At 44.9% G+C, this 18,789-nt stretch overlaps 1 protein-coding gene across 1 annotated transcript in view; it reads right to left on the bottom strand.

The window, feature by feature from the left end:
- The window catches only part of OPCML (opioid binding protein/cell adhesion molecule like), a 1,111,876-nt gene extending 1,096,309 nt beyond the window's left edge, over positions 1-15,567 (bottom strand). The window contains exon 1 of the mRNA XM_037038227.1: positions 14,998-15,567. Within this exon, the coding sequence (XP_036894122.1) occupies positions 14,998-15,058 (61 nt within the window). The 5' untranslated portion in view covers positions 15,059-15,567. The remainder of the gene's footprint in view (positions 1-14,997) is intronic.
- Positions 15,568-18,789: the final 3,222 nt, after the last annotated feature.

Below are 18,789 nucleotides of genomic sequence, written 5' to 3'. Positions count from 1 at the left end.
ACTCCTGAGCAAAGCCATCAGAGTCCAAATAACAATAGAGAGAAAACAGGGGAAGCATCCAGGCAAGATTAAGGTACTTGTGAAGAAGGGAGGTTGGGTATTGGGCAATTTTTCTAGCCAAAGTGAATAAATGAGTAACTACGGTAGCTTCTTTAAAGGGGTATCTGTGGCCATGGGTGTGTACAGGGAAGGAAAAATGGAGAATATACATCTGGCTAAGCATCTACCAGACTGGCAAGAGAGACTAAAAAACTCTTAAGTTCGCTTCCATTTCAGACATCCTATGATGGGAAGACCACAAGGTCTAGAAAGCAGTACTTCTCTTATCACTCCAAAGTGGAGTCCTGTGACATTTTTGCCCAATGTTACAGACAGACAACCTTCAAAAGCAACAAATGTTACTTTTTCAAGGGAGTGAGGAAGAGATCCCCTCCCACTTGACTACAAACAAACCTACAGGGCTCTGAAGGTTTGAAAAACCTCGAAGACAAAATGAAAAAGTAATTAATGAAGAAAACGGGTGATTAACTTACTAGCAAAAATGGATAATCCAGAAAAGAGGTAGGGAGTGGTGTGTGGCTGTGGGTGGGTGGTAAACAGGGGCAGGCTGGGGGCAGGCAATTGTTATACATACCAGGGTCCCTGTGCTTGTTCTTAGGATTGAATGTTTCTGAGTTGCATGCCTTGCCCTCTGGTGCCTTGGGCAGGGGTCATACCCACAGAGGTTTTCGTCCCAGTGAGTGACAATTCTTGACAGCCTCTAGACCCCACTTAACACTGGGGAGGCACTCTCCTATAAGACAAGAACATGCCCATGACCTAGACTTCCTTCTCTCTGGTCCATCATCAGTCCTACTCATCAAGTAAGCTAGCTGCCTCATCCTCTGCCTCTCTCCCTGCACACTCTTGCCTGGTGGCTGGTGCTCCACCTTTCTCTCTATTTGTCTTTGGCTTTCAGTCATTCCCAGTGCCAAGTCCTTCTTAACTTTCCTTCCATCTTCTGTCTTTGTTCTCTGGTTTCACACTGACTCTACTGTCCATCACCAAATATCCATTGCTATACAAAGGAGAAAATCTCAAGGAATTTAGATAAAGTACATAAAACACTTCTTATGTAACTATTTCATTGAGCAAAATAAAGTCCAATCACATACCTAAATGAGAGATCTGTTGATGGAGAACCGAGCCCTATAGGCAACACTGGGAGCCATAACAGAAAGACAAGCTAAACTGAAGAGCTTTGTCTTTACTGAAAAATCTATCACAACCACTCTGTTACCAGACATCACCACCAAAAAGCAGCAGAAAAATACAGTCATTAGGAACTGAAAATAAAGAGGAATAAAGAATATAGGATGCATTTACAAGAGGGCATGGGAGGCTATAATGTAATTGATTTTTTTTCTCCTGAAATCTTTTCCATTACTTCTGCTCAACCACAGCATAAAATATGGTTTTGCAACCAAATAAACCTCGATGCATCTTCCCAGGCACATGGATTTCAATAGTGCTTCTAGGAGATTAACCTGGTGGAAATGTCAATAGTCTCTCTGCATCTCTAATCTTCAAGCAAATGCATCTGCCAGGCAAACCTGACTTCCATACTCTGTCCTGGCTTCCAAAGAAGCACCCACTGTTTTTATGGAACTTGACCACATCAACACAGCTTTTGATGCATATGAATGAGAACTCGGTCTGGGAATAGGGAGCTGAGCAGTTCAAGACCAACACTAGATGTTGAAGCACTACCTCACTGACAGTCTGCCCATCTAAAGCTGGGCCCATAGACTTTTATAAATATTAAAATCTGAATTTAAAAAAATGAGTGTTCTAATTCCAAAGGGAAGCTTCAACGGTTCCCCACTTCAGACAAGACAAATACTCGGTAGGCAGCTCTGGAATAGGCAAGGTCTACTCTACTCCACTCCAAAGACCCAGCTTATTGTCAATTCCCACAGTCTTTAGCTACTCAAATTTTGAAAGCCCAGAAAGGCTCTTAACCCAGCACGGTGTACTTGGGAGGTCCTTGGTCTCAAGCCCCTTTCAGAACTCTGGGCCAGATCACCATCTCCACTCAGGCTGGCTCTGTTTCTGAGGCTACTAAGAAGCTGAGCAGGTTGGATTAGGGGAGGGTACAAGACAGGTGTGTAACCCTGCCAATCACTCTCTTTGAACAACCCAAGCACACCACTGAATCAATGATCTCGTTCTAGATTCAGCACTCATAGAATGCAGAGGTTTCTAGTGACATAAGGTACTATATAAAGTTTCCCCTTAGACCTGGATAAAGAATATAATCTCTAGGAATTCATTAGTCAGCTCATATGGAAATAAATTAGTCAGTCCCCTCTCTAGCAGGTGCTCAGGAGAACCAAAGAGGACCCCTCTTTCCATAAAATTATCTTCTTCATATACATATTGCTCCCTAAAATTCTTTTTGTAGTGAAAGTAAGCCAGGCACTCTTAGAGATGAAGAGTACTTTTTGCTTGACTTTAGGCTCCATACCGGAGCTCTCCCCTACCCCACCTGAGTCTCTTTCATCCTAACCCAAAATGCAGAGTCCATGTTCTTGTTCAGTCCCAAGTAGCTCCACTGAGAAAACATGAATCACCTACCAGCACTCTCAATAGGAAAAACAGAAGCCAAACAAACATTGCTTCAAGCTTAGGGGAGTGAGTGCAAGAGAGTTACTTGAAATAGGCCTTCTACTCCAAATGTCACAGGTACTTTGTTATGTGTTTACTGCTAATTATAACCATAACCCATGATAGTCAGAGAAAGCAAGGGAATCAGGAGTAAGGAGGTTGACAAAGAAAGAGAGAAATACTGGGACAAAAGTGGCCAACCCATGTGATGCAATAAGACCTGGCCACCTGGAATTGTAGAGCTCTCAGAGAGGGTATATCTATCATGTATCTTGTATGACCTTTATGGCTGCCCTGGGAAGTAGATAAAACAGTTCTTTTCCCCTCTTTTACAAAGAGGAATAAGTATATCAGAAAGGTTGCATCACTTGTCAGTTCCCAAGTGCAGAGGCAAAGCCAAAGGCTTACTAGGTCTGTGCTTTGTACTCTCCCACAGTGATGGCAGATTTTCCACTTTTAAAATAAGTAATTTAGCCCTGGCTGGTGTAGCTCAGTGGATTGAGCATGGGCCTGCGAACCACACGATCGTGGTTCGATTCCCAGTCAGGGCACATGCCTGGGTTGCAGGCCAGTTCCCAGCAGGGGACTCACAAGAGGCAACCATACATTGATATTTTCCTCCTTCTCTCCTTCCCTTCTTCTCTAAAGATAAATAAAGAAAATCTTTTAAAAAAATAAGTAATTTAAATAATAGGAGTAAAGAAACAGTCAACTAGGTCATAATAAAAAAGTGGTCCAATCTTGATGGACATCGTGGGGGCTAAATTGTGCCACTTGTGAGGGAGGGGCCTTTTACCCCCAGGACTGTGCTCCAAACAAGAGGAGGGTGAGGCCCATCAGGAAAGATGCAGACTCCAACTGGGACTCACCCAAAGAGGCATACACCCCAATGCCAAGTAAGACTGGGCACTCACTTCTCCATGGGATAAAGCCAGGGGACTCCCAAGGAAACCCCAGCTTCTCCTGGAGCCTGGAGGCTTATGGGCTATTTCCATTTTCCACATTCTCTCTTCCAACATTCTTATCCCTTTGAGGAGTGTAGGAAATCCCTTGGCACCAGGCTTTTCCAAAGAACAACAGCAGCTTATTCAGAGAAGCCAAAGGCTTTCTTAGGCCTGTCTTCCTAGGAACAGAAATGTCCATTAGTACATGGCCTCACCATTGCCATGTCTCAGCAATCCTACCATCACATAGATAGATAGATATAGATGATATAGATATAGATATAGATATAGATATAGATATAGATATAGATATAGATATAGATATAGATCAATCATTGCATTAACTCTTGATCATATGTTCTGGCACGTCTGAATCTGAACTATTACATTCCATTCTGAATTTTTCTGTAGCTGGTTTGGACCTATTGTTTTAATTGTGCCCATGCTCAAACTAACCATTGTCAAGGCAGTAGATAGTGGTGGTAGGCCTGGGGGAGTAAGAAGAGCTCTTTTGGCTCTTTCTCTCACTAATATACAGAGAGTTACGATGTACATGGATGCACTTTGTACACTGCAATCACCATTTACTCATGAGCAATCAATATAGAGATGATTATGGCATTCTCAGTGTAGAGCCAAGACCAAAAAGATTTGAAATAGATGTTTTTATGATGCCTTTCACAGTGTGTAGACCAAACAAGTGAGGTTAACACATATCCAGAATTGGATACAGTACTACTCTGAGCATTCATTCTGCAGATCAAGAGACCATTGTTTTCTAGAATTGTCCCAGTTCAGATACCAAGGTCACTCAGAGTATGAGAATGCCTCTGCAAAAAACAGATTTCTCTTTTGTTTTTTGACTTGTTACCTTAAAGTTGGGCAAAAGATACCATGGAGTTACCCTGTTCCATGATGCTCTTTGTCCACTAAGACCAGAGAGCTTCAGAGAAACAGAGTAGTGGCCAAGGTTACAAATTCATTTTCCAATAGGATCCCAGGCTAGTGGGTAGTTTAGCTCAGCCTTTCACTTTCATGCTGAAACATCACCAGGAAGGCTATGAGCCCAGGTGATTGAAAACTCTATTCAAAAGTTGTCTTGGTCACTCTCTGACTACGTGACCTTGGATAAGATTCTTGGACTCCCTTTGCCTCAATATCCTCATCTACTAAATAAAAAAAATGGACTAGACAATCTTTATGGTCCCTTTCAGTTTCAGGGACCTTTACTTTTCTAAATAAGTTAATGTAATTTATCTAGGCAGTAGACCTTGAGGGGAGGTCATGCATGCTTTTATATCATCATGATAATATTGGCTACATCTTGATATCCACAAATGACTCTAGACTGCAATCAAAGCTTGTTTAAAATGCCTATTTTCTTCCAGGAAGAAACAGTCACAGGCAGGATCCAGAAGAAAACACAACTAGAGCTCTTTGCAATCTTTTTGATAGATCGGGAAGTTGAGTGATGTTAAGCTCCTACATGAGACCCAGAGAGAACACCAGTTAGGGAGCTGAGATTATCAGACTTCAAAAACCTCTGTGATTTCTAAAAACAAATTATTCCTTGTCTTGGGGCAAGATTACACCTACACTGAAAATAATGAAGATTTCTTTTTTGAAGACAGATAGTTTTCTCACTGCTTTCTAAATGGCTATAAATGCTAATTGTGGGTTTACCTTTAGATTCAGATTCTTCTGCCATGTATGGTGCATCTATGACAGCCTTGTGAAGGTTCTTAAGTGGTCAGTGTCTTTCTGTTTTGACCATCACCATTTGTTTCCCATCTGACTGCCTCCCAGCTGGCCTATCCCTTCCAGATTTGATCCTCTCACAAACTGTAACAAGAATAAGATTTTTAAATTGAACTCAGAATCCTTATCCCATCACATGTATATCCTCAAGGTGTTAGTGTAGGTAACTAAATATTAATAAAGGAAGGGAGCAAAGGGAATCTGGTATTATTGAGCCTAATGGACTGAGTAGCTGAATCAGACACTGGGCCTCCTTTGCTGGGAAGTTGCAGCATTCCTAGGTTCCCCAGAAGATCTCAGCATTGCCCTGTCAAGGGGATTAGGGGATTACCCCTCCCTCACCTGTGCAGGGAAAAATCCAGATTTCCAATCTCTCCAGGGTAGAACCAGTCTGTTCCTTCAGACTACAGGGTGGGGAGAGGGGGAAATAAACAATGAAGAGGGAGGTTTTTCAACTAGAGGCATGCACAGTAGGAACCAAGGTGGAAATCACGGATGCCTGTCAGCCTAGCCTAGGGAAAGGATCTGATTAGATAAAGTATGTAGAACCCTGGAAGATCTAGGAAAGGGATTGGTTGGGGGAGGGCCCATTAGAAGCTCTCAGAAGACTGGGAAGTTGATGGTTAGTTTGAAAAAGTGCCTGGTCCTTCCCAAGCCTGAAATAACATAATCCAAGCCTAACACAGCTCTCTCTCTCTCACCAGGTAACACACACTTGCCTTGTGTGTTTGTGAATTCTCTCTCCATAGCAGCCATGAGGTCCTAGCATCTACCTGGGGCCCAGCTCCAAGCATGAGCCTGGGTATTGCAACGCAGCACCAACCAGAGTGCAGTCAGGAACAGACTATGCTAGCCAGTCTATGCTGGCTTTGGTATGACAAACAACTGCTGAAACTTGACCCTTGTAGTGGGCTTGATGAAGACAAGGCTGGATTCTTTTTTTTCCCCACAGCATGTTGGACAGAGATGTGACATCAGGAACCTGAGTGCCATCTTTTATTTCAGCCTCAATGAATCTTACCATATCCGTATGTGGTCCCTGGATTGCTTTCCTTATGGCCTCATTTAGGAGCACCACTGGCAATACATGGTGTTGCATTACTTATAGAATAAAAACCAAAATGATAACAAGTTTCAATAGCTGTTTGCATCTTTTGACTCTTCATCCCTCCAGCTTCATTTTGCACCATACTCCCTTCCTCTATGCTCCAGCCAAATAGGATAATATCTTCTGATCCTTTCTGCTATGTGGCCTTTGAATGTTCTATTCACTCTGCTTCCCCTAGTCTTTTCCCTTGGGCCTGGATTATTCCTACTCTTCATCCTTCAGACCTCAACCCAATTTTCACTTTCACAGGAAAGATTTTGCCAGTCTCCCTGGCAAGGTCAAGCCCTCCTGATAGGCAATCATGGCAGCACAGACCTCTCCTTCAGGAGCCTTATCTTAGTTGTCATTTTGTAACTGCATCACTATTAATTTAAGGCATGTGTGTCTCTCCCACTGGCCTATAAACTTCAAGAGTGTAGGGACCATAAGATTTTCATTCAAGCATTGCATTTCTAGTGCCTGGAACAGTGTTTGTCACATAGTAATCACTCAATAAATGACATGTCTGATAACTGAGTGTGCCTGGTACTTAAAGTCCTCACAGATGAGTAAGGCCCTGTTGTTCAGAATTTCACAGGCATGAAATAGCAACTCTGAAATAAACTACTATGAAAAGTTGACTAGGTACGAAAATGAGAAAAAAATCTTTTTCTGCTTTTTCTGATTGGCTGATCCCCCTTTTACGTTTTCCATGTGAACGTCAACCCATTTGAGTATCAGTTGCTCAAGCTTGACTCATTCCTAGGCTATTAGCACTTCCTGTCCCTACCCCCAAATTTTACCTCGAGTCAACAATGCAATTGCACATTGCAGTGGTACAGCGTGTACTTCCTAGCACCATAGGAATGACTCTGAATTTCAAATAACTGGGGCAGCTTCCAAAGACACCCTGATTATATCTGTCAAGTAATTTGGTTNGGCTGATCCCCCTTTTACGTTTTCCATGTGAACGTCAACCCATTTGAGTATCAGTTGCTCAAGCTTGACTCATTCCTAGGCTATTAGCACTTCCTGTCCCTACCCCCAAATTTTACCTCGAGTCAACAATGCAATTGCACATTGCAGTGGTACAGCGTGTACTTCCCGGCACCATAGGAATGACTCTGAATTTCAAATAACTGGGGCAGCTTCCAAAGACACTCTGATTATATCTGTCAAGTAATTTGGTTTGTATGAACCTGATAGCCCACATCAGGACCTGCATCTGTGTTTACTGAATGACTCTCACTCCAAGGCATGTCTCTAGCAACATGTGATATGAGAACCAAAAGCAGGAGATTCCAGCTCTGAGCTGCTGCATGTGCATTTGGTTGGTAGCTTGGAGCTGGCGTTTATTGACAAGCATGAACACTGGAATGAGTAATCATTACAAGCATTCTTCGCACATTTTATCTCCCATTAGCAAAGCATACCCCAAGCCTCTATGTTCTCACCCTGCACATGGGGAAGCTGAAGGGCAGGCTGAGACCTAGGGTCCCAGATGCCTCTGAGGATTCAATGAGATGCGACAGAACCATAGAATAGGTAAGCTGACACTTAGCATTTGTCTGACCTTGGCTGGCTATCCACTCATTTGTTCATGCATTCACTCATTCATTCAACAAATATATTTTGCGTATTTCTTCTATATCAGTCATTGTGCTAGGTCCAGAGAATTTGTTGTGGGACAAAATAGATGTATTCTCCACATTTTTGAACCATAGTCTAGGGAATAAAAAGAAATTTCAAAAAAATAATTACTTTAGAATATATGGATTCACAGTGTTAGGAAGGAAAACCTGTTATTGTATACTTGTGCCTAGCCTAACCTACTAGAGAACATTGAGAATGCTCTTATGGAAAAGCAAAATTTAAGCTAAACCCTGAAGGATGGAAAAGATGTTTAGGCAGGAACAACAAGAAAGAGAATTGAAATTTTTCATGCTTGGGGAGGATCATATGCAAAATCTTGTGGAGCTGAAATAGCCCAGAGTGACTAGAACTAAAAGCAGGAACAGGTGAGACATGAAGCTAAACGAGAGCAGGGGTCAGGTCACAACCCATGGACCACATTGAGCACTTTGGACTCTGTTCTAAAGGCACCAAGAAGTCTGCATAGAGTTTTAAACAAAGGAAATATCACAACAGACAAGACCAGATCAGAATTGGGTAACCTGCACCCTACCTATCTCAGTTTCTGGATGGGGTGCAAATGAGACCAAGGACAATCTTCCAGATAAACCATAAAGCAAGACACTAGTGTAACCACTATATAAACTCCCAAGAGTCATAAAACAACATTTGTAAATTCCCTATGCTTAGGTAATAAGGTTCAAGAACGTTCATTTAGGCCATTTCAGAGAGTCTGTCCCTTGGAATACCATATTTGCTGCTTTTCTCCATCTTGGAGTTTGGTGTGCCATCTGACTCGCACTGAGTCATTTCCCAAGAACATGCAAGCAGCATCCTCATCAATGGCCTGCCCTGATTCATCTGGGCCCTTCCAAGGGTCTCTCCACCTAGTATCTCTGCTCATTAAAGGAAATGTGACTACATAATAATGATAATGCTTGGCATTTACCCAGCACATTGCCCAGGGGTGTCTCAAAGCATTTTGCAGTTAATTAAGTTAGTCTACAGACTGGGGCGGGAGAGCCTCCAGCCTCCAAGGGGTTTGGGTGGGAGGGAAGTGTAAGGCCTACTTCCAGCCTCTAGCCTGCTCTGGGACACAAGGGCTACTGTGCATGTGCAGGCAGGCAAGACCTCTGTGACACTAGGGGAAAGCACTCACACTTGCATGGCCCTGGTTGTGCGTGGTGCAAGCCTCTGCTGAGGACGCCCACAGAGAAAGCACTGCGGCTTGGAGGCTACCGCAGGGAGTTCCGAAAGGTCAGAGATGAAGGTCATGAGGAAGTGGCTTGTCTTCCTTAAAAAGCTGTGGATGTGATTTTGAGAGTTGTTAATCTTGGGGTTGGAAACATTAGTACGCGTGTGTTGACGTGGGTTGTAGGGGTTAAGAGAGGAGGGAATATATATTCACATAGGAAAGTTAGTAGTAAGCACATTAGTCTGCAGGTTTATCTCTGCTATAGAATTTATTTCTGCCCCATCCTCAGGGTAACCTTCAACCCTGCCTCAAGCCCTGCAGATTCCACCTTCTCGTGGCATAGATCTGAGAGGTGTAGAAATCTAGCAAATGGAACAATATCCAGGCCTCACTGTGTAACCACCTCCTTGCTTGCCCTTCAGGGAAAGGCAGAAACAAGCGAGGCCTCACAGATTTAGAAGCAAAGTCTAGTTCTCAGTCACCTATCAACAGCATACAAAGGCTAGAGAGACAACAGTCTGCAGGGCCCAGACTTGGCATCTTTAGCAAGGTCAGGAGGAGTACAAGACTTGAGTTTCCCCAAGATGATGCCAGACTGTCTCCTTCCTCCTGGTGCCCGCCAAGCCCCTCATGTCTAGAAGGTGCCATTCAGCTTCCAGAAGTGCTAATAGCCACTGCTGCTGACAGCCTGGCTTGTCAGCAGCCAATGGGCCATCTGGGGGTTGACACTTGAGTTCACTGACAAGAATAGCTAGGCTTTGCTTTCCACCTCTCCCTTCTCCCCAGCTCAGGCAGCAGCAGTCCACAGGCTCTGATCCAGTGAACTGAGGACAGGAGAACTATAGCCCATAGGCCAAAGGTGAGAGGGCTCCCAGAGCACCAGCTCTCCAAGGTCAATGCACATGTCTTTGTACATAGCACCCCACCAAAGAAACCGCAAGGCAATATTTCGGGAGACCCAAGGGGCCATGTCTATTGCCCACATTTTCTAAACCAAGAAACCAAGGCGCAAGAAGCTCCAAATTAGCAGGCATATTTCACTGGGGATCCAAAAGGAAAAAAAAACACTGAAGAATTTCCTGTTTTACTGAATCTAGATTTCTTGAGACAGGATAATATCTTACTTAATGTATTTTCTTTAGTCAGAATCTACAGGTAGTCTCATTGAATAAATGAATGGAAGACTGTATTCAACTAGTTTTCCTCACTATGACAAATACATGAGTCCTGCCTTGTCTCCCTTCTGCTTCTCTTTTTTACCCTATTACAAGGAGACCAGGATGAGTAATTTCATGAGTTAAAAACTCACAAATGTTTATCTTGCTATCATCTCACCTATGCTTCTGGCTATGCTGTCCAGTTAGAAGCACAGAGAATACATCACTGGAACCCATGTTACAGAGTGGTAGACTGAGACCCAGAGAATACCTTCAGCTGGACAAACAAATCTCAAAGACCTCCTACTCTGAGTCTCAGTCCCCTGTTCTCAGCACTCAGAGGCCTGGGTAAGCCCCACCTCATGGGAAGGGCACCCGGCCCCATGAAGCTCTGACACAGCTTCGAGGTATAGTTCCCAGTGGTTGGTGTGAGCGGCCCAGAGCTGTTACATAGCAAACCCAAGCAAGTGCTAACTATCAGTATTTAAGGACTCCCTTATAATTTCCTAGGTGACAGGACACAGCAGAGGGTGCTAAGAATGAGAGCATATACAGGTAGACAGGACTGAAGCAAAAGAGCCTCGAACCACCTGGATCTCTGATTAATCTCAGGCTGACCAAGGCCTCCTGGCTCCAGGAGGTAAAAGCATCTCTATGAGCCACAACACCTGTGTCCTTCTCAGTCGCATGTTGCCAGCAGGTCCACGTTGAGTGCTGGCAGGATCTGGTCTGATCTTATTAACATGTCTATCATTTTTAAGGAATTTAGGGCCATAGAACAGCTTGGAGACTGGGGGTAGGGGCAGAATTCTGTGATGGACAGAGGAATGATGGGGTCTTGATCATCACTAAACTCTCAGTCCTTGTTCACATCTCTTTTACAGTCAGGCTAGGGCTAAGATTTTCCCAATGGAGAATGATTCTCCTATTTGATTCCTCCTGCAAACCAGGCAATCTTAGCAGGTTCCTCCATACTGTGCTAGTGAGGAGAAAGGGGTGGGGGGAAGGAATTTATGGACACTTGGCTATGGAGCCCTCACCTGGGGTCTTACCCCAAAACCAAGCATCCAGCCTAAGGACCCCAAATCCCAGGGCAATTTTTGAAGGAAGCTGTGAGCAGGTATGTGCTGGGGAAGAAAAGATCCTATACCTCATAGAATTCTCTGTCCATGTCCAGGGTTTTGTGGTGCAAAACAAGAGTAAGAAATGGGAGATGTGGCTGTGACTGTGGATATAGACTCACAGGTCTGTGCAAATACAGGTAGGTGGGGATCTTCTCAGTTAACTGCCTGGTGAGAGTCCCAGACAGGAGGAGACACAGAAGGAGGAGCTGAGGACAGTGGTAATGATCTAGACTAGAGAAAAGACACCCTCCGGGTTGGAGACTCAAGGCTCCTATCACCAAGCTGGCCTAATGGCGGTCACAGGGCCATGCTGTGCTTCAGGACCTGAGCCATGTCTACTAAAGAGACAACACTTCCTCATCCCACCCTCATGTCACTGTCCTCCCCTTCCTCAGAAATGAAGAAGAAAAGGCAGGAGGAATATGGGTCTCCATTTGAATGCTGTAGGCATGGGCAGGATTTTAGAGTGTGTCAGAAGGACCTGGGATGTCTGCAACAGGGGTAGAAGGCTGTCTTTTAATTTACTCCCTCCCCAGGGAAATCTGATGCAAATGTCCAGCAGCCTTCGCTTCCTGCTTCTCCATGCTTGTTTCACCATGTCTACTCACCTTCCCACAAAGCCCCCAGACCCAAGGTTGGAAAGGCTCCTCCCACCTAAAACAGCAAAAGCACCCCACTCCTGGTGGTCAGGGCTGCAGGAGTGTCAGAAGTCCTGGCATGACAATTAAATTGTCAAGAGAGGCCCTTTTTCTATCTTGGGTGCAGGCTCATTACCATTTTCATGTGTTACTATCTCCCCATCTCAGAAAGTCTGTGCAGAAAAGCGATTTATGACCAGTAGTCTCCCCAGAAGGCACCAGGTGACAACAACATTCACCTTAACATTATTCTGGGATGCAAACATGTTTTTCCAAGACACAGAAAGCTGCAGAATAAAATGGCATAGAGGCCTAACCAGGTCAGGGTTTCATTATTACATTAGCCTCTGTCTTTAGATGAAGAGGAAGTAAAGGGCTAACGAGCTGGTGTTGGCCGAGATGGGAGAAAAGGCAGCATTTGAAGCAAAGTGGCAAAAGCCTAAAAACAAGTGAGGAAGGAAAAGTCACCAGTGAACTCTTTCAACTCGTCAGAACTGTGGATTCAGCCCAGTGCCCTTTCTCACTGAAACCCTTCATGACTCGATGTTTTCTTCTCTCTGGGCACATCTCTTGATGGCCAACATTTCCTCCTCCCCTTCCCAGATCTCTGAGGACAGGCTCCTAGCGCCATGAGCCTGAGGCATGGTCCTCAGAGCAGGCCACACTATGGCCTGCCTTCCCTATTCACATGAAACCCTTTATTCTGATGAGAGCTGACTGGCTCCCAGGCTGAGCTCATTCTCCAGGGGGGCCCAGCTGGCTTTAGGAATGGATGCTTGTCTCACAAGCAGGAGTGGAGCTGTGGCTTTGGGGGCCGTGGGAACTCTACAGGAAGGTAGCACTCCAATGGTTGGCTTGCTTCAGGGTGCGCTGCAATGCAGCTCCAGCTGCCTGGGGCTCACTCCCCTCCTCCTCTGAAGTGTAATCTTCTGGTTCCTGCTATGGGGAGAGCAAACACACAGCCAGCACCCCTTGGGGTGGGAATTCTGATCTCCACTCTCTTACTCACCTGTGCCCAGAACAGTGGAGGGAGGTAAATTAAGGGCTAGGAGGCCCCAGGAATTGCTGCACAGGCTGGGGACTTGCACAAAAGGAAAGTTTGTCTTCTCATACCCGGGGACCCAAAAACACCTTCCTGGCTCCCTCTACAGGCTGGAGCAGGAGATGAATATTCGATGCCTGCCCTGCCTTCCCCACTGAGCACTGTCAGGCTGAACCCCCACCAGAGCTGGAATCTGAAGGGGCGACAGCACTCCCCCCACCCTGAACTTCCCAGCCTGAAACCAACAGCTGGGGACACAGTTATGCACAGCCCATCTCTGTTAGAAAACATAGTTTTTAAAAAGCATTACAAAACATTATGCAATGAACTTCTTCTATTTTCACATTTTTTTCTCCCCAGTAAACTCCCATTTCTCTGGTTTCACTTTGGTAGCTTACAAATACTTAGGGCTTTATGTCCCTATAAACAAAACAAAACAAAAAACAAAATGATTTGAATATAAAAATGTAATTTTTATGTTTTACCTATATCAGGATATGTAAGATTTAAAAATCTTAGTAATTATGCCATATATANAAAATAAAAATATATATATATATATATATATATATATATATATATAATTTTAGGTTTAAGATCATGTTTAGCCAAATTAATGGATCTCAATTTTGGGAAAAGAAAGACAATTTCTTCCTGGGCTGGGCTTAGTATGGAAACCTCACAGACCCTTTGGCACTCCCTAATTTCTTGGCAGGCATACCCCATCCCTCCAGCACTGTTTGAAGGATGCCTGCAGGCATCCGTGGACGTCTTGAGAACGACAGGCGTGCAATCATCAAATCTATTAAAATGTGTTGGGTTTGCAACACTTCCACTAAGCTTATTCTGGTAGGACTGCAGCACCTCACCTGTGTCACTGCAGGTTTGTATCCCCCCAACCAGTAACTGCTGTGATAGGTGAGATCTCAGTGAAATCATTCGCTAAGGTAGGGAAGGCGCTGAACAGAATCAGGTGAAGCCAGATTCCCAGCCCTCCTTCTGACTGAACATTTCAGATCCTGTCACGGAAAATTCCCCTTTCCCATGTGAGGAGTAGGAGAGAGAAACTGAGAGGCTTCTGAATTTCAAAAGCATGATCTGCCCATTTGGTGGAGTGATAGCAAAAGGATAAAAGGTGGAAGAAAGACTGTGTTGGAACCAGAAATTCAGAAGCAGAAGAGAAGGGAAGCGAGAAAAGGAGCTGAAGTGAGAGTAGAGGAGTGAGGGGTCTGAAGGAAGAAGAGAGGGAGAGAGGAGAGAGGGGAGAGGGAGAGGAGGGAGGGAGAAAAGACACAGGAAGAGAGACAGAAAAAAAAGAGAGAGACATCGGGAGGTGCAGAGACTGAGCCTGGCACAGAGAGACCAAGACTGAGAAATAAGGATGCCCCATCCCTCCTGCAGGTCTCAACGTAAGTGCTGAGAAGGATTTCTGATTGGGAGCTGACACCCCTCTTCTCCTACCCCTGGGACCACAACTGGTTAATGCCAGCCCGTGCCCTGCACCGAAGCAGCAGCGCCTCACCGCACGGTGCAGATCTCGAACCCAGCTCACCAGATCGCATTGCCGGCACCAGAGCAAATCCCGTGCTGCAAGCATCTGCGTGCGTGTGAGTGAGCGAGCGGATTGTGCGTGCGTGCACACAGCAAGCCCACCTCTGCCCCTCTCATGCAGCTCACACTCCCTCTCTCCCCACCGGGCTCTCCTTCTTCCCCTTCCTCTCCTGCTCGAACATCTCAAAATCGGCCCAGGAATAGAGAAGCCCTTGTCCAGTACCTGGGATGAAGAGCAGGGCGGTTGTCGCGGAGAAGACGATCCAGCAGGCAGGGTGGTACATCTTGAGGCTGCGGAGTCTCGGCTGCTGGGCTTGCTACTGCTTCTGCTGCTGCTACGGCTGCCGCCTTCCTCTGTGCTGAATTCTGAGCAGGTTTAAATCCAATGTTTGCAAAGGGAGGGAGAGAGCAAAAGAGAGAGGGAGCAAGAGAGAGCGCGCCCGAGATGGGAGCAGGCAGGCAGCGCCTCCGATTTTTTTTTTCTTTCACATACACACAACTGGGCTCCAATCTGTACAGGGCTCAGAGCAGCCCTCCTCCGAGGCACGCATTGGCTCCACTCTTCTGAGCGTCACCCGGACACTTTCCTATTTGGGAGGCTCCACTCGGAGGGTAGTTGAAGCTTGTCCCTTCCTCGCCACCCAGCCTGAGCACGGCAGTGTGCACTGGTGCCTCTGTGCGTGAGCCGGCGTGTGGCTTCTGTGGGCACACACCAGCGCCTTGCAGGGCAGTGAGGAGGGGGCTGGAAGTGTTGGTACAGACCTTCCTCAAGCAGGCAGGGCGCAGAGCACACACACGAAAGCCAATGCGACCGAAGTTCATGAAAATTCCTTCTCTCTGCTCTTTCTTCCTAGTCCAAGCGGGAAGGCAGCAGGAGCCAACCCAAAAGGGACACTCAGACATTTCAATGTGCACCCTGATGCCCGCCCCCGCCATTCAGAGCCCATGGAGGAAATTCCATCTTCTCCCAGCAGGAAGATGGGTGCATTCGGGTTTTTTCACCAAGGATGCGAAAAGAATCGGCAGCTCCCCCAAATTAGAGCCGTCTGAAACTCGACAAAGGCAAGAGGCTATAGAAGCCCAAACAATTGAGGTGATGAGAGCATAGGCAGGGAGCTAGATTAGGTCTCAAGGGGAAGGAAACTTCCTCAGGTCCTCGGAAACCTTCAAGAGAGAAGGCCGCGGAAGGACACCTACCTGTGGCTTTCTGCCTTGCGTTTTTCTTCTTCGTCACAGTCCAGTCTGTCCCTTCCTCTGGAGCAGCAGTTTGCATGAACAGTATTTCTGAGAACTTTCTGCTTTTCGACACCCGTTCTACAAAAGGCCTGCAGCCTTCCTGAGCGCGTGCTTGTGAGTGGTACACCTGGCCCGGTGAGTAAAGGCTTTCCCTAAAGTATCTGCTGAACTGGAAGGTTCTGTGATCAGAGCAGCATCAGGCGTTAGAGCAGGGACTGGGCACATACATGAAATTTGATCCCAAGGTGTCCTCCGAAGGCCCCGTGTGGTTTGGATTCCTTCCCAGCTCCGGGTGTGTTTGCCTCAGGGTCTGTGAGTGCCCCTCTGAGAGAAAGGGCCTTCTTCTCTTCTCTGCTGCAATTGCTAATGCTTTCCCAGGCACCTGCTGTGGGCCAGGTGTTCACACGCCTCATTTTAGTTAATCCTCACCAGAGGCCTGCCACCTAGACCTTATTTCCCCTGGATTTTAATAGGCCAAAACAGGAGTTCAGAGATGATTAGCAATTTGCTAAAGGACACACAGCTAATCCCAGTCAGGATTCAAACCCAGGTCTCTCCTACAGGGAAATCCACAGTTTCCAAGAAGAGATTCCTGCTACCAATGGCCAGCAAGTTCCTTCAGTCTAACAGAGCTCCCTTTCTACAAAATTAAACCTGTTTGCTTTTAAATAATAAATAAATAAATAAATAAACCTGTTTGCTTTTAAAGAAGTAAAATAATTCATTCATTACTTCTTTCCTGAGAACCAAGTCTGAAAAACCTTATGAGTCATGGAGAAAATGTGTGATAGTATCTGTGCTGTCACTTAAGAAGTACCTACTTTGTATGAAGTTTTTGTTTGTTTAAGGTTGGGAATATAAAGAATAAAATCTGTTCTTGTCTGAAGAGGGCATGCAGTAGATTTGAAGAGACCATTCAAAAATTAACATTTTTTGACCATACATTAAATGTAATAGGACTTAGATATACGAACTATTAAAGTCAAATTCTATTGAGCCAATAATTGCAAACACGTCATTCTCAAGCGAATTGATCTGTGAATCCTCTCAACAAACAAACAATGACCGAATCTGCTGGGGATCAGAACTGGGTAGGAGGAATCAGGCCACAGAAATCAAAGGAATATTCCAAGATGGAGAAATACAGCAAACACAGACAGAAATCCTTTAGGAAAATAAAAAGGGAAAGGACTTGGGGGATGAAAGACAGAGGGGAAGAAGGCTTTGGTTTCTAAACCGATGATATTCAGAAATTTCCTATTGCTGCTGGGAAAAGTTAATTTCTTTCTGAGCAGGGGATTACTTTGAACGAGGGGAACTTATTTTATGGAAATTAATACGGGTGAAGTGCATGGGATGGACTGAGGCAGGTGTTCTTGTTAGAAGACCTTGTCCAGATTTGATACACTCTAGAATTGGGTGCTAGCACTGGAAGAGGAAAAGCAAAGGCTGGTGGTAAAATAGAAGAATTACTGTATTTGCCATGTTTAGTGCATAATTGTTGCCCAAATTTTTTAGGAAAAATATGAATGTGCATTATGCATGGGTAGTACAAAAATTTCTTGTGCCGTAATGGGTTCAAAAATAAATGCTGAAATTCCTTTATAATACAAAAACAAATACCTACATATAAATAAATAATTAATTAAATTTTAAAATTAAAACAAAAGGGTTTTTTCCTGAAAGTTTGGGCCAAAAGTGTGGGTGCGCATTATACACAGCAAAGAACAGTAGGGTGTGGTGACTGACGGCAGCATGCAAACAACAGACATCATCTCTGCACCCTCTGTGGACCAAGGGTTTTAAAAGTTTCATCACATTTTATCCCTAGCTTTTTCTTTCAAGAAGGTATTATAATTATACCTTTCTGAGAGATGAGGAAACTGAGATTCAGAGAGGTTAGGTAATTTAGTCAAGATCACACAGCTAGTTAGTAACACAACCAAAATTTCAACCCAGGGTTTTCTGTTTCCAAAGTGAATGCCTCCCTCAAAGTCAGTGATCGCATTGGGCCCTATCATTTTATTGAATATCCATGTGCCAACTCTTCTGTAACTGGCCTTATAAATCCCCCCATTTATCTTTTCAACAAGCCAGTGAAGTAGGCATTGTTTTCTACATGGTATTCAAATCTACATAGTATTCAAAGAATTGAAATAACTTCCTGAGCATAGGAGAGTGGTCCCGGCATGAAGCCAGGGTTTGGGGCCAGGCCTGCCTCCACCACTGGGCTTTAACCACCAAGGGCAGAGAAGAAGCCTCCACACCAGTGCATTTTCATGCATTTACAGGCACTCCCTGAGCACCTACTGTGTGCTATGCCCCCTGATGGGCCCTGGGGGCACTGAGCTGCGTAGGGGACCACTTCTACCCCCACTCTTGGGGTACAAAGGGCACACACACCACCTCTAGAAGGCTAATGGGGGACTGGGAATTAAACTTCAACAACCTTTATCAGACCAGAGCCCGCAGCCAGACCTTCACAATTGTTTCCTGTTCATTCTCACTGCACATCACTGTTATTCCCACTCCACAGATGAAGACATAAACCAGATTACAGAAATTCCCAAGTTCCTTCTCCAAGACTATAAAGTATCAGATAAATCTAGGTCTTTCTTACTCCAAAGTTTAAGTTCTTTCTCTATTGCCTGTAAATTATATTTTTGTTTTAAAAAATTCTGTATATTCAACCAAATTATATCCAAAAAGCACAAAGTACATACATATGCACCCTGCACCTTTAATTAAATTCACATTCAACAAACATCAATATATATCA

This window comes from Sturnira hondurensis, unplaced genomic scaffold, assembly GCF_014824575.4.
Source record: "Sturnira hondurensis isolate 20B ecotype Veracruz unplaced genomic scaffold, ASM1482457v3 Scaffold0024152, whole genome shotgun sequence".
Lineage (NCBI taxonomy): Eukaryota > Metazoa > Chordata > Mammalia > Chiroptera > Phyllostomidae > Sturnira > Sturnira hondurensis.
Note: the sequence above shows the minus strand (reverse complement) of the source record. Positions and strands in the feature narration are given on the sequence as shown.